The 20,508-nt window shown below is 40.1% G+C and overlaps 2 protein-coding genes across 3 annotated transcripts in view; both read right to left on the bottom strand.

Moving 5' to 3' along the window:
• Positions 1-20,508, bottom strand: part of LOC117830760 (rab GTPase-activating protein 1) — a 97,142-nt gene that overhangs the window by 29,813 nt on the left and 46,821 nt on the right. For both annotated transcript variants that reach the window (XM_034709028.1, XM_034709029.1), the window contains one exon: positions 2,192-2,305. In XM_034709028.1, coding sequence (XP_034564919.1) covers positions 2,192-2,305 — 114 coding nt within the window. The remainder of the gene's footprint in view (positions 1-2,191; positions 2,306-20,508) is intronic.
• On the bottom strand, positions 12,374-18,638 carry LOC117830761 (probable G-protein coupled receptor 21). The gene has a single exon (XM_034709030.1). The coding sequence runs from the start codon at positions 17,697-17,699 to the stop codon at positions 16,467-16,469; it is 1,233 nt and encodes a 410-aa protein (XP_034564921.1). The 5' UTR covers positions 17,700-18,638; the 3' UTR covers positions 12,374-16,466.

The following is a 20,508-nucleotide window of genomic DNA, read 5'->3' as shown; positions in this document are numbered from 1 at the left end:
ACACAAATCTTTAAATATTTAGTTTTTGAACACACTGCAGAATTGTTTGGGTACGCAGCATTTGAATTATTATGTACAAGCTGCTGAGAGAAATATCTGCTCCTTTGTTTCTATCTTTAGATGTCTACATTTGTTGAAGGTCTTGCACTGTATGCTGTAAGTTTCACATGTAGCTTTACAGTGAAGTGGTCCTTTAGAGGTACAAGAGAAAAAAAAGAAATGAAGGATGTGGATTAGAGTGGAGGAAAGACAAGAGAAAGGAGATATGACAGCGAGTGCAGGCAAACAGAAAGGAAGGGCTTGGACAGAGGTGTTGGTTCAGGTGAAATTGAGTAGAAATGAAGGAAGCTGGAGTTTGGAAAAGAGCTGCAGTGGCCTAGTGAACTACAAACACAAATAATGAGAGAAAAAGTCAAATGGACAAAGTGTGGATCAATCCACACACTGAGGAAAATAGTCAGGGTTCTGAATTATTCAAACACACCTGAGGAGGTGCTTGTCTGAGTGGAGATGGATGCCCCCACCTGAGCTATACATAATGAATGTAATGAAAAAATCATCCGAGGCCAAACTGCAGAAAAGCTGTTCATGTGTGTGTGTGTGTGTGTGTGTGTGTGTGTGTGTGTGTGTGTGTGTGTGTGTGTGTGTGTGTGTGTGTGTGTGTGTGTGTGTCTGCACTGTAAAGGCACGTGTCCATCCTCATGAGAAAGAAAGCACTGACAGCTCAGAATCAATGAGTGTTTAGCGACAGTGTTTAGTTTCACAAGTTGTGTTGAATGTGTGTGTTTGTGTGTGTGTGTGTGTGTTGGCTGTGCAGCTTTATCGAAGGGTGTGTGTATGTGGGTTTTTTTTTCAATTTAAAACCTGTTGCTTTTCTAGACAGGCAGCTACTGTTATGAACTCACTGAACCACCCAGAAACCGAGAGGCTGTTGAGCTAATTAATGATCAGCCCCTTTAGCTCTGACAGCTCTCACTACTGCTCCACTAACTTTATAATCAGACCTACTGTACAGAGAGTCATTAGCACAGTAATTACACTGTATTGTAGGGAAATGTGACTCTGCGGTACATGCAGATTGCTATTGTTGAGGTTCCAGCACTGAGTGTTTCTGCAACCAAAAAAGACCTACTGTTTATGTCTGAACGGTGGAAATGAATGCAGATAGAAATATCTCTAGTTACTGCTTTTCAATGACTGAATCATCCTTAACAATCAGAGAGTTTTAAATATATTTAAGGACCACAGTATAACATGTAATCCTCTAAAAAATACTTATCTGACCCTTGTCATGGGGTCAAGGAAATTACATCAAATTTTGCTTTTATCTGTAATTTCTTTTCATGCTGCAAATTCATTTTGGGACTGTGTGGGAGAGGATGGTACACCGGTTTCAACACTGTCACTGATGTCACATTCTGCCATGACACTTTCAATTTTGCTAATCTGTGATAACCGGTTAAAACAGGTTTATGTTAAAGTGCACATGTTGCAGCCATGGTGGTGGATACAAAACAGTAGCATGGCAGAGTGATTTGTGACCAATCACAACATTGATTGAATCTTGGTCAGACGCTCAATAGCAGAACTGTGTTCACTACCAAATAGGGCACCACCTCCTCCCCTCATTGAAGCATGTGTTAGTGTTTAAGATAAAAGTGAATCGTAGCACAGTAGCCAGGTAAACTTGTTTTATCAACTAATTTGATGTCAGCAAATAACAGCAACATGAAGTGGGTGTGCTCACATGCACTACATTTCATTCAGTCTGCTCTGATTCTGACATTTAATATGTGCTGGAAAGGCTTCACTCTGTTTGACTTGAGCTGAAGGTGTGTTTCAACTGGTGACTTGCCTGCCTAAAGTCTACAATGATGATAACAAGCAGGCTGGTGCCATGTCCTGTCATAACAGACCTTTTGCAGGTTTCAAAGCAACTGAACAACACCAGAGAATGAGTGTGGTGACAATAAAGGCTTAAATCAATGACATTTCCCTATGAATGACATGGAAAAAGGTTGAAAATGTAAGGAGAGCAAGCTGCAGAGGTTTACACCTCTTGTGGCATACAGATCCTCCTGATGAAGTACACTGATCAATCTTATTTTTGACTGACTCCATGATGGCCTCGTGTTGATTCTAAAATGTTGATGTAAACATCCCCTATTTTGTGTTGTGTTGTGAGTCCCACCTTGCAGATTTTGTACAGGGAGTCTTGTCCATCTCCTCCAGTGTCTTTGAAGTAGTCGTGAGCCGGGAATGTCCTGTTGATGTCCCTGGTGATGGCACTGTCCTGAGGGGACTCCTAAAAATGAGACAGGAGGGAGGGGGAGACAGATTGGACAAGGAGGGTTAGATAAATATAGAAAGTGTGCCACGGAGAGATCAAGTCATTCACATATTCCACAACAAGTTTTATTGGATGACTACAGGGAATAAATCCCCCAGAGGCCCAGCAGTGGTCAGTGTTCACATTTGTTGGATTTATTGTATAGGGCAGGATGAATTATTGGCGGCACAGAGTGTTCTCGTCTATAGTACAGAATGTGCACAGCTGTCTGTCTCTGTACTTTTATGTTCTTATTTTAATGCATTCAGAACATGAAAACAAGGAATTCCACATTTCGAATATCAAGAGAAATCCTAACTATACTTACATTGTCTATAAAGGGGGAAAATAACTAAGAAAACCTAGCATTTTCAAAATACAAAAGTTTAAATCCTTTATGTGATATTTGATTTTTGAAGAAAGAATTTCATGCTTCAAATGATGTTTTCTTTCATCCTAACACTTTTTACCACTACAAATCTAACCTGTAACAGAGTAAATCAACTCCAAGTCTTTCTGTCTGGAGGGCAGGAGAGATGGATGACTCAGACAGAGAGCAGGAGATGTGTGTAGGCGAGAATAAAAATGTTTCTCAACAGGGAAAGAGCCATCAGGTCCATAACTTCAGGAATAGAAGGTGTTGATGTGCTGAGCCTGAGCACTTTGTTCTGTTAAAATTGATGTGAACTGACAGTTTACAGCCATACCAGTGTGACAGTGTTATGTGCATGCTGTAAATAAGAACACAACTATTTTTAAAGGGAAGGAGATTTGTTTATTTTGATGGAGATTGATTGTCGTTTATAATTCCTTCATTTTCACGGATATATTGTAAATTGATTTTCATAAAAATACAAACGTATATATTTTGACCATTTCTCCATCATCTCCATTACACAATGCAGAATTAGACCCGCAACACAATTTTGTGGAGCTATCAATGCATTGAGCTAAATGCTAAACACCTGATGCTAACCCTGCATTCCTGTGCTTTTCAGAGGCTCAGAGTTCCAGCAACGACACAAAAAACAAAATAAGAAGAAGAAGTGTTACATATTCTAATTTAGAAGTAAACCAGGTAAATCCTATATATGACAACGACTAACAGTTACAACCTAATACCTTGTTCAGGGATATGTGTGTTTGGCCAACTTAATAATTAAACATCATCACCCTCGCTAGTACAGGTTTGTAGTACATCAAACAAATTATTAATATCGTATTTTTATTAGGCCCAAAACGCCAGTCATAGGGTGTGTCCAAGCGGCAGCCTCCGGTCTCAAAGTATGACGCCCATGCGGAAGTGTTATAAACTGTAATTCATCAAGAATCCGCTTGGGGCTGGCTGCAGAAACACCGGAAACCACATAGACACCAATTCAAAAAAGACGATCTTTGCAGCATTAATAAACATGTTTACAGTCTGGTCCAAAAAACGGCTTGGCTTTACGTAGCTAATTGCTCTACTGGCACACACTGTACGGGGGGTGAACTTTTTTCTAATGCGGCGGTTCAGAAGATATTAAGATTACCAGTTTTTGCCCAAATAAGGACATGACTGACTTGACTCCCAGACAGGAACACATAGCTGTTGGCTAGGAGGCTCAAACGCCGCCTCTTTACGTCACATTGCGCCTGGTTGAGTTCCGCATTTCCAATATGGCTGCCGCCGCCGATTGGCTTCAAAACAGCGTTCAGGAACAGATGGGTGACGTCACGGATACTACGTCCATTATTTATACAGTCAGTTTAGAGTGGCCACCTGCCACTGGCAGTGCTGTAGCTCCAATGGCTAATGCCACAATGGAAGAACAAAGGTTAAGTGTTATGTAGGCTGTGTCCTGTTGACATATAACCACTTGAACAGAACAATGTTATCTGTAACCACCTCAGGCATGTGGAAATTTACCTGCAAGACGGACCAAATAGTGGTGGTGCTAGCTCTGCTAACTTTATCCACACTCACAAACCAGTGTGACATAACTTACCCACAGACTCTGTGTTCTTGTGTTTGGCTGCGTAAAATGAATTGTGCTCAGTTTTAGAATGTTTCAGTGTTTTCTTACCTTTAGAGTAGTCAGCTAGTTGGATTTTAAAAGTATGTTTAAAATGTCTTTATTTTGATCAAGTAGTTTTGTTCACCAAATTTGTGTATGTAATGTAATTTGAATTTTACAGAATTTGTAATAGATTTTTTTTTCAGCTCAGCAAGTTAGGCACCACAGTTTTCTCAGATTTCTTCAGTTGTTCTGCCATAAGGGAACATTTAAATGGATTTATTTTTTGTTGTCAAGTCTGACACAACGCGAGGGCTGGGTAAAAAAGAAATAATATCCAGCTAGCAGGTCTGACCACATGCTGATATTGAGCTATCAGATTCAAGTTAATGACACTGTGCAATAAGCCATTTAATCAGTATTAGATAATGTAAAGGGAGCAGGCTGTTGTAGTGGAAAAAACCCAAACAAGGTGGTGTGAGAGAGGAATCTCAGCCCTGAAACTCCATTAGACTGAGACCTAGCCATCAGGGTTTATTTCCTCTATATCAACCTGCTCACTGTACATTTTCCCCTACATAATGTTGACTTTATCATGCTACATATGGTATTCATACTCCAAAATTTCAATCCACAGAGATTAACTGTTCAGATTGTTAAGAAAAATAAGGAACAAAAGAACAGGAGAACTTGTTCAAGCTCAGGATAAACTGCTACGCATAGGAGGCATGTCTATAACCCTAATAGCACACAGTACATAAACAAGCCCAGGGCATCAAACTTGTCTGGGATATCCCTCCACAGTGATGACATAGCAACACTGAGAGGGAACACCACGTACATACACACATGGATCAGTATCTACAACGGAGTACAGACAAAAGAAATGAGTAAAAAGATGAATCACAGCTCAGTCCATTATTGATGATCCGTGTATTTGGAACAAACAGCCTCTTAATAAGTAATGTTGGTCTGAGACACTAAAGGCACAAGATGGCAAATCATGTACACATTTAAAGATATCTTTATTTATTGTTTGGAGGTGAAGTGACTCAAAACATGTTTGGACAAATACAATAACTATTGAAGTCAGCATTCCACAAACTGTTTTTATCACAAAAGAAAGTACTCCTTGAGTTTGCCAGCATCCTGTTCTTTTCGCAAAGTCACATTTGAAGGACTGAAGCTTTCTTTTAATCCCTACAGGGGCTTAAAATCCCCATTATTGAAGCCATTCTTCCGCCCCACGGTCAAAGTAGATATAAATTACCTCGCAAATCCCTTAATTGTGATCACCAGTGCTTTAAAAGTGTTGTCTTCTTTGTAGCTAATTGACCCCTCTTAGTCTATCAGCCAGTGCAACCAGGGGTACCGCCAGGGATTTGGTGCCCCATGAAAAAGCCTAATATTAGAGCAACCCTAAAAACTTTATACTGTGTAGACATGGCTGCAAAATTCTGGGTACAATGGGGTTCACGGTTTGATTATTGATGCAAGACTGATGAGAAATGTGTTGAAGGCCACTTTTAAAGTTCAAATGTACATTTCATGATGTAATTTTTATAGAAAATTGTCTTAGCATTATCTTTTTATCTAAATGTGAATACATCTACAATATACTTAACCTTTTTGATTAAAATGACTAAGCAATAACATCTATAATATATAACCATCTATAAAATGATACCGCCGTAGATCTACATGAGCAGATTTCTGAAATGTATCAATGAAAATAATTATTATAAGTTTCTAGATACAAGTAAAATATAACAGAAACAAGGGATTTTGTGTGTCTTGTGTTTTGATTGCTTTTTGAAAGATCAAAAAACAAACTTCTGGTAATTCTGAAAAACAGCTAAAAGAGTGATTGTATATTAACAGTGTTCATATTTTGCACCCTTTAAAAAGACATAAGTTCTTATGTTGTTTTATCTTGTGTAAGGAATATCTTGAAGACGTCAGTTTAGTGTTAGACCGTTTTCATGGGGAGGTTTTATTATATGAGGTAACTAATGTCAGGGGAGCATGAGGAGTTCATTTCACCAGAACTTTATCAGTTTCAGTTCTAAAACTCACGGACCGACCCCCCTCCCCCTTTTTTTTTCAGAGAGAAACTTGAAAACACACTGTCTAATTTGAACTTTATTTTATTTCCTGTCTTCTGTTATGATGCAGCGTTGAGCACTCTTCACTCCTCACAGTTAGGTAGATATACTTGTGCCAGGTTTCAGGGTAGGACCAAGCCATTTATGTAACTAAAGTGGGGAGTTTAGCAATACAGACACTGTCTGAATGTGACTTTTTCACCAATAACAATAAAAGACAAAGAGGCTGTTATTTCCATTAGTACTCTGTGAAGAAAGTTTTCTCTTATGGTGTTAGGTTAGACATTGAGTAAAGACAAAACATTAGGTCTAACATCTTCTAGTGTCCCTCTCAGCCATGGGCTCAAAGAATCATTCCAACTTTTCTCCCCCACACAGCACCGCTGACCACCATTAAGTCCCTCCCTCTCTCCCTTTCCCAAGGTTTCAGCTCCTACTCTCAGGAAGAGAGGGAAACAAAAATAATTCCAGTTATAGAAGAAATGCAGGAAGAAAGAAAAGATAAAACAAAGTGAGCTAAAGGGGATCAGAGACCAACAACAGAGGGCTCTTTTTAGAGTCCATTCCACAACATCCACCCCACCCTTTACTGTATGTATGTGTGTGGGGGTGCGAGTGTACAAGTGTGTGTGTTCGTGCGTTTGTGAAGGCAAGGTGACTTCACTAGAGTTTTAGGAAGTTTGAGTAATACTGATTGTTAGGGATATTTTGGTCAGAGCTGGATTTGATCCAGGGTTGTTACTTGGCTGGTGTGTGAAATAACCACGATCTTCGCTATCATCTCTTATGTTAAGTTTTGATCCATTGATCTGAGATTCCTTTGTTGATTACTTTTCCTTTAACACCAGAATATGTGTTGTTGCTACTTTATGCTTAATTGTACTTCTTCCCAAATGACAAGCTGACTTGTTAGCTGTCAATTGTATTGACATCACTCATTTTTTTCTGTAATCATCTGTCAAAGAAGATTGTTTCTAGGCCGTCTAGTTGTGGTCTTGTTTTTTGTTTTGTTAGCAAAGTCATGAGAATTCTACATGACTATTTTCATTCACACTTGGTGGGAAGGTGTTCAAAGAACGTAGAGCTGATAGGTTAACTTTTCCCCTAGGCACCTCTTTATTTGGACGTGCTACTTATAAACTGGACACATTTTCTTTGTTGAGGTCTGTGCTCTCCAATTGCCCAAAATTGTATCAATTAAAAGTATTTTTGAAGCTACAAATTTGGGAATCCCAGATTTGAAGATTTTCTACTCCTTATTTTCAAACATAATTGGAGACCAGGTGCATTTTTTGTTGTTTTAGTTATGACATTTCTTATACCAAACGAGAAATCAATTAATAAAAAGACTAATTTACGAATTTGTAAATAATACAAAATAAACTCCCATTGAAGTTTAAGAAGTTACACATACATTTGAAATTTCTGAATATCGTTCTTATTGTCTGAGATACATTTTCCAAAGAGACCTTGAATATCCAGAATAAAGCAGGTCATCAGCCAGTAAAACACGCAGAGGGGCTGTCCAGAAATATTTAAATTCATAGTAAAAGCGATGGGTATTGGTGCCAACTAGAGCACAGTGTCAGAGTCACTGCGTCCAGTGTGAAGGGCCCATTACACAGAGCTTCAGTCTCTCAGTGAATGATAAGGATCCATGTTTATACAAGCACCACTTAGTGATACTTATCTGAAGTGCTGAGAGCATGTACAAAGACCTCTGACATAATGGCCAATTAGCTTCCACTCTGTCCGTCTGTCTGATCAGTTAAAACAAGACCTGGAACGAGGGTAGCGTGAGAGGGGAGAGAAAACATATCCAGAGTCTCAGAATAGCAGGCGGAAATGTTGGAGAGAGTTTAAACAATACAGAAAAAGACAACTAGGTGTGATTACTAAAGACAGCATAAGTGTGAAGGTGTAAAGATGGCAAAAGAGGAATTTAGGGGAAAGCATACTCCATTATCCCACCAGTTGGTACAAAGATCAATATACCTCCCCTGATTGTTTGATTATTATTGTTGTCAATATCTCTGTATGTAGTAACAAGTCATCACTTAACCCCTTAAAAGTCAATTTTCATATTATTACAAACTGGTAGCATCAGCTACAGCTACTCATGCCCAGTTTCCATCTAAGCGCACAACAAACATTATGTATGTGTATAAGCATTGCCTTGTGTTAGTGACAAGTAACTGAAGGGGCATTTAAGTGCAGAAGTTGAATGAAAGTCGTGGGACAAAACATTTTCTTCTCCTAGACAAACAATAAAAAGTCTTTGCTGGGGGTAAGCCAAAAATGGCAGAGCCACAGTGTGTGTGTGTGTCTAAAGCAAGGAATAAGGTACCAGAGTAGGGCTTCCGTGGGAAGGCTGTGTAGCTAGCCTTCTATTGTTTTTGTCCCTGGTTTTCTCTGACTCAACACAATAGCTGACATGTCAGTCTGTTTTTCTTTCTTTGCTCCAGAAGGACCCTGCTGGGATGCCAGGAGAACATTGGGTAATTTTTATCAAGCTTTATACAAACCTCGCTCTTCAGCCTCAACAACCCTGAGAGCTACACTTTGGTTACTTAACAGATTAAAATCATAGAAATCTATTTGTGTTCAATACTTGATTCTGATTGGTCAAAAGCTCTTATATAAGGTGTTTTATTTCTCAACAACAAGTGTTGCCAAGGACAACCTGATCCCATAGGTCAAGTCAAATCAAAATATGAAGTAAGGCTGTAACGATTCATCTACTACATCGATGTATCAATTTATCTTCCTATGATCCGACTACATCATTCTGTGCTCGGCAAGTGTGCCTTCTGGACGACATATATCGATCTAACATCATTTTAAAACATAATAAATCGATTGTATTGGATTTAAGCACTGTAGACTTTATATGGATGTGTTTTTTTTGCACTTTTAATGATGAAGACGTTAAACGTTACTCAATTCAGGCTGCCTGCCTGTCTGTGATGTCATCGCCACGCACCAGCAGACAACAAAACATAGCATGGCGGACGGCAGAGGAGAAGCCGGCAAGCAAGAAATTATCAAGTCACCATCGCGGTCCAGCGTGTGGAAACACTTTGGCTTTTACAAAGACGGAGATGTTATAATTAAGTAGCTCGCTGTTTGTAGGATATGTAAAGGTCAAGTAAAGTACCATGGCAACACGACAAATCTATCGACCACCTACTAAGTCACCATGGGATTTCAAACAACGCCAGCCGCCCAGGCACCTCTTGCAGCGTTCATCAAGGTAACATCAGCTCTGCAGAAGCCTCAGGACTTGTTTGTTTATATCCATAACTAATTTAATACCTGATTCTCTTACAAGAAACAACAGGAATCTAGGCCTCTCCAGTATCAAGGTATTTATTTCACAGTCACACTTGTTGAATTTTTGGCTGTCAAGTCACTGAATCGTTTCGGTTTGTTTTAAATTCACCAATATTGTCCTTTAATCGTATCGGCAACCACGAATCGTGAATCATGAATCGAATCACTGTTAAAAAAGAATCGTTACAGCCCTAATATGAAGAGTAGCACCTTTCATCTCTGCCTGTTGACACTGTGGCAAAGAGAGTTAGTTGCAATCACAACACGTAACATGGTATGAGCTTTGGCAGTGTCAAAGGACTAGTTCAGTGAGAAAAGAAAATGTCAAGAAAAATGTCATTTTTTTAATGCTGTAAAAATAATTATTTTTAAATGAATGAAAATCGTATTTACATCGATAGGTAGTTAGTTGCCAATAAATAAGGCAGAGAATATATTTACCACTTGCAGTTATGTGTCCTCTATGACATCCCTCACTACAGTGCATGGCAGAAGTAGTGGTGTTGACATCAGGCTAATATGCATTTTATTTGATAATGATGTTTGAGGTGTATTCAGGAGTCATTACAGTTCCAAAAAGTAACAAACTGAGTCAACCTACTTCACATCAATGTCATGCGAGTCACCTCGAGGGTGCTCACAAACAGAGGTATGCAGAGAAAAATGCAAAGACTAGAGTTATTGTCCTACAGGTTCCTATGCTGACTAGTCTCCAAAATCCTGGTTGTGTTTACCTAATGGTATGAGTTTTCATCTGCTTCAGTCACAAGTTTCATCCTACATGCTTATGAGATCAAACTGGACTCTCCCCATATTTGCAAATTTCTTCATTTTTACACAACCAATTTTTTGACAGTGACTGCGATGCACTTCAAGCTTAAAAAATAATTTTGGATGGATACTGCAGATATGAAATGAGAGCTGAAAATCACTGCTAGTATGTTAATATGTGAATTGTGTAATGAATCTTGTTACTTAAGCAGATGGAACCCCTTCAGGGTGAGACCTGGTCACCCTGTCAGGATTCTAATCTGCTAAAAGAACCCACTCACATTACTTTATGCCTTACAAAATGAATGTGACGGTAACATTAAAGCTTTGAAATTAACAAACAGAACCTTAACATGGACTGTCAACAAAAAGAGAGTTCCTTTTCACATTAAATTAGTTATTTCTATTCAGTGCTTTCCTATGTGTTTATTAAGCAATAACCAGTAATCAACAGAGCACTTGCTCTAGCAACCCATGGCTCTGTTTCCTCACGTTAGCATCATCCATCATTAAATCTTAATCATCTGTTTCATGCCCTACTTTTTTGTGCCATTTGTGCACTGAATGTTCTGCTTCAGCACCAGAGGAGCAGGCAGAATATGAATCTGATCAGAACAGGAATGACAGACAGAGGGGGCAGTGATGTAAATCAGAATGACAACAACATAAAGTACAAACAGCCCAAACCAGAATGGCCTACATTTTTTAAGGTTTTCTTCCACTAACCTTCATCGCTACAGATTTGGTGGAATTTAGTTTCAGCTGAGAAACTGCCTGCAGACATTTGGTGCTGTTGTATCAGAGTCTAGACACAAGATTTTTCACAGAAACTATTTATTCTTATCTGTAACATTCTCCACCAAAACATACCAGATTTAGCTAATGATGCGTACAGCCGTGGCAATGTAACCCTTACTCCTCTTATCAACCAGACTAGTTAATCTTGAGCCATGCCTTCTCTCTGATTTAGTCAAATTAAAGCTGGGGTTGGTAGTCAGATTTAGATACACTTTTTGTTATACTGGTTAAAATGATCTTTCTGTCCTGATGGCAATCAGTACATAATGTGTTCTTAAAAAAGAGGTAAAAAAAAAAAGCCACTATCTACAGCCGGAGTAAACCTGGGAAAACACCAACCAATCCCCACCTTTAGGGTCCAATTTATGAAACCAATCAAATCCCGTCCCCTGCCTCTGCTTCCCCTGCTTCTATTTACTGCCCCTCTCGCTCGACCTTGGGCCTGTCTGACCCGGTGAGGTGCTTTGCTCAGGACTGTAGTCCGGATCAGAGTCTAAAAAGTTCTCACCACGGGGGCTCTGACAAGCAAAAAAAAAGACATTTAGTAAGTCCTACAGAAAATGTAGATGTATTATATGTATTATACTTTTCTCCTGATATCGTGTCACCAGTACAACTGGATAATGCTAGCATGACAGTTGTGAGTACTAACAGCAGCCATATATGTTTGTGTTTTTAACTTTCACTATGAGAATGTTTTGATGTTTTCTTACCGATGAGTGAGACATGAGTTGACGTAGTACAAAACACAAACGATGTGCTGAGGACCGGTTTTGAATCAGTCACCATCATATGGTCGTGAATCAGCGGCGCTCGTGGATGTGAGCAGGGGCGTCGTTTTGGAGGAGCTCCCAGGGGAGGGGAGGGAGGGGCTGTCCTTAGGAAATGCTACACTCAAATTCATGCTAGTTTTCCGTGACTACCAACCCTAGCTTTAACTGTGAAAAGTTGACCTTGGCTTTGCTTATCACATCTAAAACAGAATTTATGTATAATAAGACAGCATTCAAAAATATTTAGTGCATGAAAGAATGAATTCATTGAAATAACGTCACATTTATTTGCCCAATACGAATACACAACATGTACATTTTATAACACCATATAGGCCTCACACCTACAAAGCATCATGTAATGAAAATATCTCATTTGTCACAGGTAGCCACTTTCATGATAACAAAATTAAACATGTTTGACTTTTTCCATCATCCCAAACTTCTCCATTACAAAAGCATATATGCTACAAAACTTCATCAGCACATTTTCAACAACCCTGATGTTTGACATATAACACTGGTGGTTGTTGTGATCTAAGACTTTAACGGCTTCATTTTCTCAATCTTTAAAGAAAAAATAAAAAAAGCCATTGTTCGTTTTCAGCATTTATTGTGGACAAAAACATGTGCAGCGTGTCTATTGGGACGTTTCAGAACGAGCTGTTACAGCAGTCAGTCTGATCTTGATGGGAGAATAATCTGCCCCTCAGACCAGCTGGGTCATGAGTCAGCCATTAGTGGGGGTTTGGTGTGGCCTATTTACAGACTTTTGAAAACAAAGAAGAAAACCAAATACCGATTAAAAGACGGATAAGGAAATACCACTGGGTGGGTGGGTGGGTGGATGTGTGTTAAAGTGCACTATGTGTGGCTGTGCAGAACTGTACAATCTCTTCTCTACGATACAATAGCAGACCATTATTTAGTCGGTGTGTTTTTGATGCTATCAATTACTTTTTCCTTGAACTGAGAAAGCAAGGTTCACACACGTGCCTCAACGTTCATTTCATTCAATGTTTTAAAAAACAACAATGAAATTCATGTTTTTACAGACACAGCTTTTACATCTTTATCTACCCAATAGCTCAAGCCTCATAAATATTTAAAACACATAAGAACTGTGCTTTTAACATCTGGGAAGTCTGATTCTGAAAATAGCGATACACTTTAAGCTGTTTGCATGAAAAGCCTGATGAGATGAGAAAGCAGCAGCCACTCTCTGTAATGTGTCGGGGATATTGTAAAAGGAATGTAATGAAAAAAAAGTGCAGGTGTGTAACAGAAGGAAACACTTAACAGCCAAAAGCTATGAAAGAGAGGAACCACTTTAATCTTCTTGTTTTGCACCTTTTGCATATTTCATTTACATTTTCACACCTGGAAACCACTATCTGAAGATTGTCTTTTCATCAATGCTGATTGTTACAAATAAATTGTTCTTGTAGAATGATTTAGGAATGATTGTACCCCAACAACATCTTATTAGTGCAGAAGGCTGCATTTTATGTCTTTCTTAAGCAGGCCCAGAGTCCCTCATTCTTCCTCTTATCCTACCCAACATGGCACTGTTCTACCACGCAACCACCTCCGGAGTGTCGTTCCCCTGAGACCATGAGAGCCGATTATTTTCCCATAGGAAAAATGGAATGTGTGTGTGTGTGTGTGGATGCTAAAGTGATCACGTTGTGGAGGACACTTTGCCCTCAATCCAAAACATGTCTGAGAAATTGTACCATTAACTACTGTGGGAAATAATAGTGGTGAACTGTCCAAGTAAAATACAGTATATCTTCATTAAGACACAGCTTCAATACTTTCAAATAGCAAGCGTGCTTTAAACGTTCAGAAAAAAATCTCCAACATTTATCACTTCATAAGTGAGTAAACAGAAAGTAATTTTACAAAAATAAAGATCTGTTGTTTGACAATCAGACATTCAATATGCCATTTCTGTACACGGCATAACTGTACACGCCATTTCTGACCAAAAGTATGTATAAATAGGAAACAGGATAATATTTGGCAATGCTTCACAGATAACAGCCAAAATATCTAAAGACAGCAGTTTCATCTAACTACCACCAGTGCACGTCATACTCACATACACTCACAAAATACAGTATTTCTGAAGGGAAGTGATGTGCCGCTAATAAAGCCATGACAGGGGATAACTATGTTAGCACCCTACTAGAACACTGTAAACAGTCCAATTCAGCCAGTGGTCAAATCCTCACATATGAGAACACACTCATACACACTTCAGCACTCATCAACAATGCATGCAGAAAGAAAAGTAACAGTTTTGAGTCATTTCTTTGCGCTTGTTTTTTTGTTTTTTTTTTAGAAGTAAGGAACGATGATTGAAAAATATCTAAGGAGCAGCTGACTGAACAGTCACATTTGATAATAGAATGTTGTGGAATCAAGGCTGGCAAATATACATGTTCATCTCTACACATAGATACTGTACATTTTCCAGTCTGTGTCGTTCCCCCTAAAAACAGTCACACGCCTGTGATTTGAGCCCTCTCTAAATGTTAGAGGAAAATAATTTCCCAACAGTCCTTTTTCAATGATTTAACAAGGCAACATATACTGAGAACAGTCGGAATCATGCACATAAGGCATCACTGAGCCAACACAGTGCAGTGAACTTACACAAATTTTGTGTGAAACGCACTTAACTTTTTCTAAATCTTTCAATTTAACATGTCTAGAAAAATTCTTAACCAAGATTATCTGTGGAACTTTCTTTGGTAGATTAGATTAAGTGTATAAAGCTAGATTATCTGCACCTAAAGAAGCTGTGGGACAAGCCTTCATGGTTCTAGACAGGGTTGTTTTTTCACACACTACAAGCTTAGGAATCAGTATGTACATTTGGATTCAATTCAGCTTGTTATTGGTCTCCATCAGTTTGTATGAAGTATCATGTTTGGAGTGAAAACAACCCGCAGAACTACACATGGCAACAAGATGACGGAAACAGACTTTTCACAGACACATGCATGCACACAGACCCACACATACACATGGAGGTGAGAGGTCAGACCCCTCTTCACGGAGCAGCACAGAGGTTAGCCTGCTGCCAGAGTGAATGGGCTTTTTGTCTGGTTAGTTTACATATATCCTCCTGTGTTGCTATGTGTGTGTTTGAGCATGTACAAGTCTCCAAATGTAGTCACAATACAGACAACTTCCAGATTTGTAACAGGGTCATTGTTTGATACAAAACCCAATTTTGCCCATTTAGCACTTCTCGTTACAATTTCCCTCTCAGCTGATGCCAAAGGTTCTTTTTTTACCATCAATCAAATGTCTTTATAAAAAATTGGCCCCAAAAATGTACCAAAATCAGTGAACAATAAGTGTGAAAATACATCCTTTCTTGGTCTTGTTTCACCTTGAACACAGTTATGAAAGACTGTGTTATGAAATGACAAAAGTGCAACAAAGATTGTTTGAGAATGAACATGATAAGAGCTCTTCGGAGTAACAGTCGTACAGCAAAGCTGGGTAGCAGTTCATCATACATTACAAAAAGCAGGCTCAATATGTGAACCAATAACTCAGATGAAGGTATAATATTTTGTTTAGTACAACATCAATAAATAGCTAAAGTTTACGGGTAGACGTCTTGATGTTGAGCAAAGACATACATCATTTCTTACTACTCCTTTTTGACTCACTGATTTCAATCAACACAAGGAAAAACATACATGATACACAATGTTGCATCAGTTAAAGTGATACTGAAGGGTAAGAGCATGTGAAAACATGGACAGAGCAGATCACCTCAGTGCTTCACAACCAGCAGGCGAGTGTTCTGTTTGAATTCATCTCTTCTTTTTTTGCATTCAGTCAGAATGAGCCGATAATCCAGTCAAACACTGTTCACATACAGCTTTTTTTCAAACACTTCTGTCACATGTTGTTGTTTTGGCAAAATAAGTTAAGGACTCACTTCCAATAGAAGAAATCTAAAGGATAAAAATGTTCAAAGTCAAAAGCTTCCACCTCTGCAGAGATGATGGGACACACTTGCCTCTCATGTCCTGTCCAGTAGCAGACCTGTCCATACACAGCACAGACTACTGTGTTTCCTTTGCCATTTTAAAACACCTTGTAGTTCTATTTTGAACCGTTTCCTTCTTCATTGCTTTCCCTGTCTCTGCCAGCTGTGCCGTGTGCAGAGAGGACGCCTGTGTAACCTCTAAAAGCGACAGAAACAGCAGTGGCAGATCAACGCCTCCGCCTGTCTCTTTAAAGAGCGTTTAAGCCTAAAAGAGGAGGCGTTTTACAGCAATCAAATCAGGCATATTTTAAAGTTCAAACCGGGGTTTGGTCTTTATGTGCCTCACACATGACATGTCGTGCCAATCCCTATTTGACCGTGACCGTATCCATACCCCGGCCCCAAGCATCCTTTTTCAACAGAGCCAATGAAAGCTTTTTTGGTGTGCCTAACCCCGAAGCTGGTGCCGCCGCGCTGTAAACAGAAGGAGCAGAGGCGTTTGAGGCCCTTCCTGAAGGCAGAGTTGGAAAGGCTGTAGATGAGACAGTTACAGAAGCTGTTGCTGATGGCCAGCCATGTGGTGAGAAATGAGGCTGTAGGGTTTTGGTAGATCTCTGCACTCTCTAAAAGAAAGTAGAGGATGTAGGGCAGCCAGAGGATGTAGAACACACTTGTGATACGGAACAGTACCATGGCGTAACGCTTGTCTGGGTATGCTGATGGGGGCTGCTGGTACTGCTGTTGGGATTTTTGTGGATGGGACAGGTGGGGTAATTGTCCTTTTTCTTTTGGATTGTTGTCCTTGACCACAGTTCCCGCTGTCAGCCCTTGGCCCTGCAGCTGTTGGGGTCGGTAGCGTGCGTGGCGCTCGCTGATTTCCCGGGTGTGCTGCCGACAGATCTTGAAGATGTTGGCGTAAGTGAAGCAGACGGTGAGAGCAGCGGGGGCGTAGAGCAGTGCAACGATAAAGGTTGTGAAAGCTGGACGAGTCCTCCACTCCACTGCGCACCATTCCACCACATCGCCATGATAACCTGGTTTTCCCCAACCAAGGAATGATGGGAGAAACACCAGAGCAGAGTAGAGCCAGATTAGAACAATGCAGAAGCGCACCCGACAGGGTGTTACCAGAGACGCATAAGTCAGAGGTCGGGTGATGGCGACGTAGCGATCCACACTGACACATGCTAACGACACCATTGAAACTGACTTTAAAACAGACACCATGTACCCAAACACCTGGCAGGTGAGTTTAGGGTCCAGGTCCTCAAGATGATTAAGCAGGGACATGGATGGGATTAGGCAGCTGACCCCCACCAGCAGATCAGCATACGCCATAGTCTGAATGAAAGCACTGGTGGTGTGCTGGCTTAGCAAAGGGGCACAGTGGAACACAAAAATTACCACCAGGTTGCCGGAAATAATCAGAACAGTGAGGAGGAGAATGACGGAGACTTCGAGGAGGCAGGTTGAGAAGGGCTGGGAGTAGCCTATCTCAAGCAGGCAGAAGGGAGCAGATAAGTTTGAAGGGTCATCCGAGCTCTCGTTCAGAAAATCCAGGGCGGAATTCATCATCTTGGGCAGGAAAACCTGTCGAAGGGGCCCTTCAAGGGTACGATGAGCCAAAGAAACCAGTGTTTTGACGGGTAGCTGGCTGGTTCTGAGAGGAGCTGTACAGTTTCAGTTCAAACACAGCGCTCCATGCTGTGGTTCCAGGATGAGGCTGCTGTCATCTTCCATCTCGAATGCAGGAGGGATGGACAGCACAAAGAAAGTCCCCTCAGTTTGTCCTCAATGCAGGCTGTTGTGGGTTTACACAAAGATATAAACCCCCCACGATGACTACAGATAAAAAACTTGAATGAGTGTATTCCTTATCGTCTGTCTTTTTCCAGTAAAACAAACTTCCCAGCTGAAGGAACAAAAAAAAGAGCAAGAAACGTGACCGTGTTTCAAAGACTTCAAGTCAAATCTACGCTTGAAATACCTTTGCTCCCTATAAAGTCAGGGATGCCTTCAACATCTGCTGCAGCTGCAGAAGGCGCAGATTCAGGCTCGTTCTTATCTGTCTCTAGTCCACAGAGTCAGACGCAGGTTCCAGTGAAAAGACAAAATAGTGAAACGTGCTGAATTCAGAGGACACGTTAGGAGTCTTTCCTTTGATTATTTCTGTCCTCAAGCCGTTTACTCTTCGTTCTCCTCTTGTTTCTTGCCTCTCCTTTAACAACCTCTCTTGTCAGCTTCACTTTCTGTCTGGTCCTTCCCAGTAAGATCGCAGCAGACTGCTGTGAGCTGAGAGGATGTAGGCAGAGCGCAGGGTCACTGGTACTTAAAACACACACACCCCCACACACACACACCTCAGCTGTTGTTTCTATCCAGAGGAGCAGGAGCGGCTATGTCTGGAGTGGAAATGAGGTAGGCAGGCATACCGATGCTGGGAGAACCCCCTGTGTTCTTTTATCCTCCTTTACTGTCTCTCTTCCGCTCTCTCTCTTTCTCTCTTTCTCTCTCTCTCTCCTCCACTCCCTCTGCCTCTCTCTCTACAGAAACAGTGACACTGAGGCCCCTCCCCTTTCCCGTGGCTTCAACCAATGATCAACTGCAAGGGCACGAGGCTGCCTTGTTCCCCCACCCTCGCAAACCTCCCTTTTTTTGAGCCAATGTTTCTCAAAATCACCACAAGAAAATTCAACCACAGTTTCACGCTGTTAAAATTAGAAACATGCAGTGTTAACCCAACTCTGCTTCAATTTACATCAGACTGTTGGCACCTCTGCACCCTCTCATCTTATCTCAAAGAGATGTGATCATCTGAGCTATAAGATTCTGTCTTTCTATATTGCAGAATAGTTGTTATATTTGTATAGTTTGTACACTTCGCATTCACACACTTGCTGCATGACTGGTGCAGTTTACTGGGAATATTATTAGCATTAATCCACTTGTAAGCCAAGGGCACAAAGTCCTTTATGAGGACAGCAGCTGTAGCTTTGTGCATCCTAGCATGATAAAACTCCTATGAATGTACTGTACAGTAGCCTATGTTTAATCCAGAACAATGACTACATCAGCTCCTATGTGTGAGTGTTCAAATCTGCTTCTATAAATAAAAAGAACACTGACAGAGTCAATGCAGAAACTCTGCGAGGATCATTTGTACCTGTTCCCTTCTAAATATAACGGTGCCTTTAAATCCATTTTTGCTACTTTAGTCATTTTTACATTTGTAATCTCCTCAGAATAAACTGCAGCAACATGAAAGCATAAAAAACTGAGGGACTGATTTGAACACATGAAAGCACAGCGCAAATAATTCAATTTGCGCTCATAGCTGTGTGTAATTAGCAGCTGATTCACTAACACAGCAAGTAATTATGCAATTATCAACCGGGTCTGCCTTCGAGAGGGAAGCTGCAAGTGAAGGAGAGCTTGAAGGCGTTATTGGAGAGTGGAAGTTCAAGATAAAAAGTGCTGCTAAAAATATGATTTTGAAAAGCTACATTTGCTTGAAACACAGTTAAAGAAACAGTTATTAAAATGCAAAAACTCAGAGGGCTTATGATAAATTTTATTCTTTGACTTCTGATATTTTTTGGTGATAAAGGTAGTCGAGGCATTGGTAGCTTGTTTTCATAAGCTTGAGTATCATATAATGATTAAACATATGATAAAGTGAGGTCACTGTACACATAAAATACATGTTCAGATAGCATCACATTCAAAACTACACTAATGTACACAAACACATGCTACTGGTTTGTTTTACAATGTAAACTAAATACAACAATGGTATGTATGTAATGTATATTACACAAATGAATTTCCTCCAACCGGGCTTTATAAAAGTGTCTCGTTGCTTTCAGTTTAACTTGGCAACTTTCTGCATAATTGAAAAAGCAACAGAGAGATAACAACCACATTGACAAAATACAAAATACTCTTTGATTTAAAATATGCTGATTGTTGCACAAAACCTGATGCACCATCTGTGTACATGGTACAGATAACATTCAACGGTTCACACTGTTCACATTTATTCTATTCCTGTTGCAGAGTATTCTCATGTCGTCCATGCTTTTGTCGTTTATTGTGTGTACATGTCCTTTAAGTTGTGTATTAGTCCTTGAGTCTCAATAAGACATGCACCTGCTCTTGATTCTGCATGCATCAGAGGATGCAGGAGAGAGTTGCTCCCTCACAGTTAATTATACCCAGGCAGCTTGACCCCACCAGATATATTTCAATCTCCCTTGTGGAAACATCAAGAGCAGGCTTATAAGCCAAGGTTCTAAAAGACTTGTTAAGACACAATTCAACATTTTCTTTCATTTTTCTTTGACAGATTAGCCCTAAAAGTCCCTTTCAGCTGCTCTGTAAAGAT

Source organism: Notolabrus celidotus, chromosome 19 (assembly GCF_009762535.1).
Source record: "Notolabrus celidotus isolate fNotCel1 chromosome 19, fNotCel1.pri, whole genome shotgun sequence".
NCBI classification, from domain to species: Eukaryota; Metazoa; Chordata; class Actinopteri; order Labriformes; family Labridae; genus Notolabrus; species Notolabrus celidotus.
Note: the sequence above shows the minus strand (reverse complement) of the source record. Positions and strands in the feature narration are given on the sequence as shown.

Bases quoted from the DNA above. Each gene is read 5' to 3' on its own strand.
- LOC117830761 (XM_034709030.1), bottom strand. From the start codon at position 17,699: ATGATGAATTCCGCCCTGGATTTTCTGAACGAGAGCTCGGATGACCCT.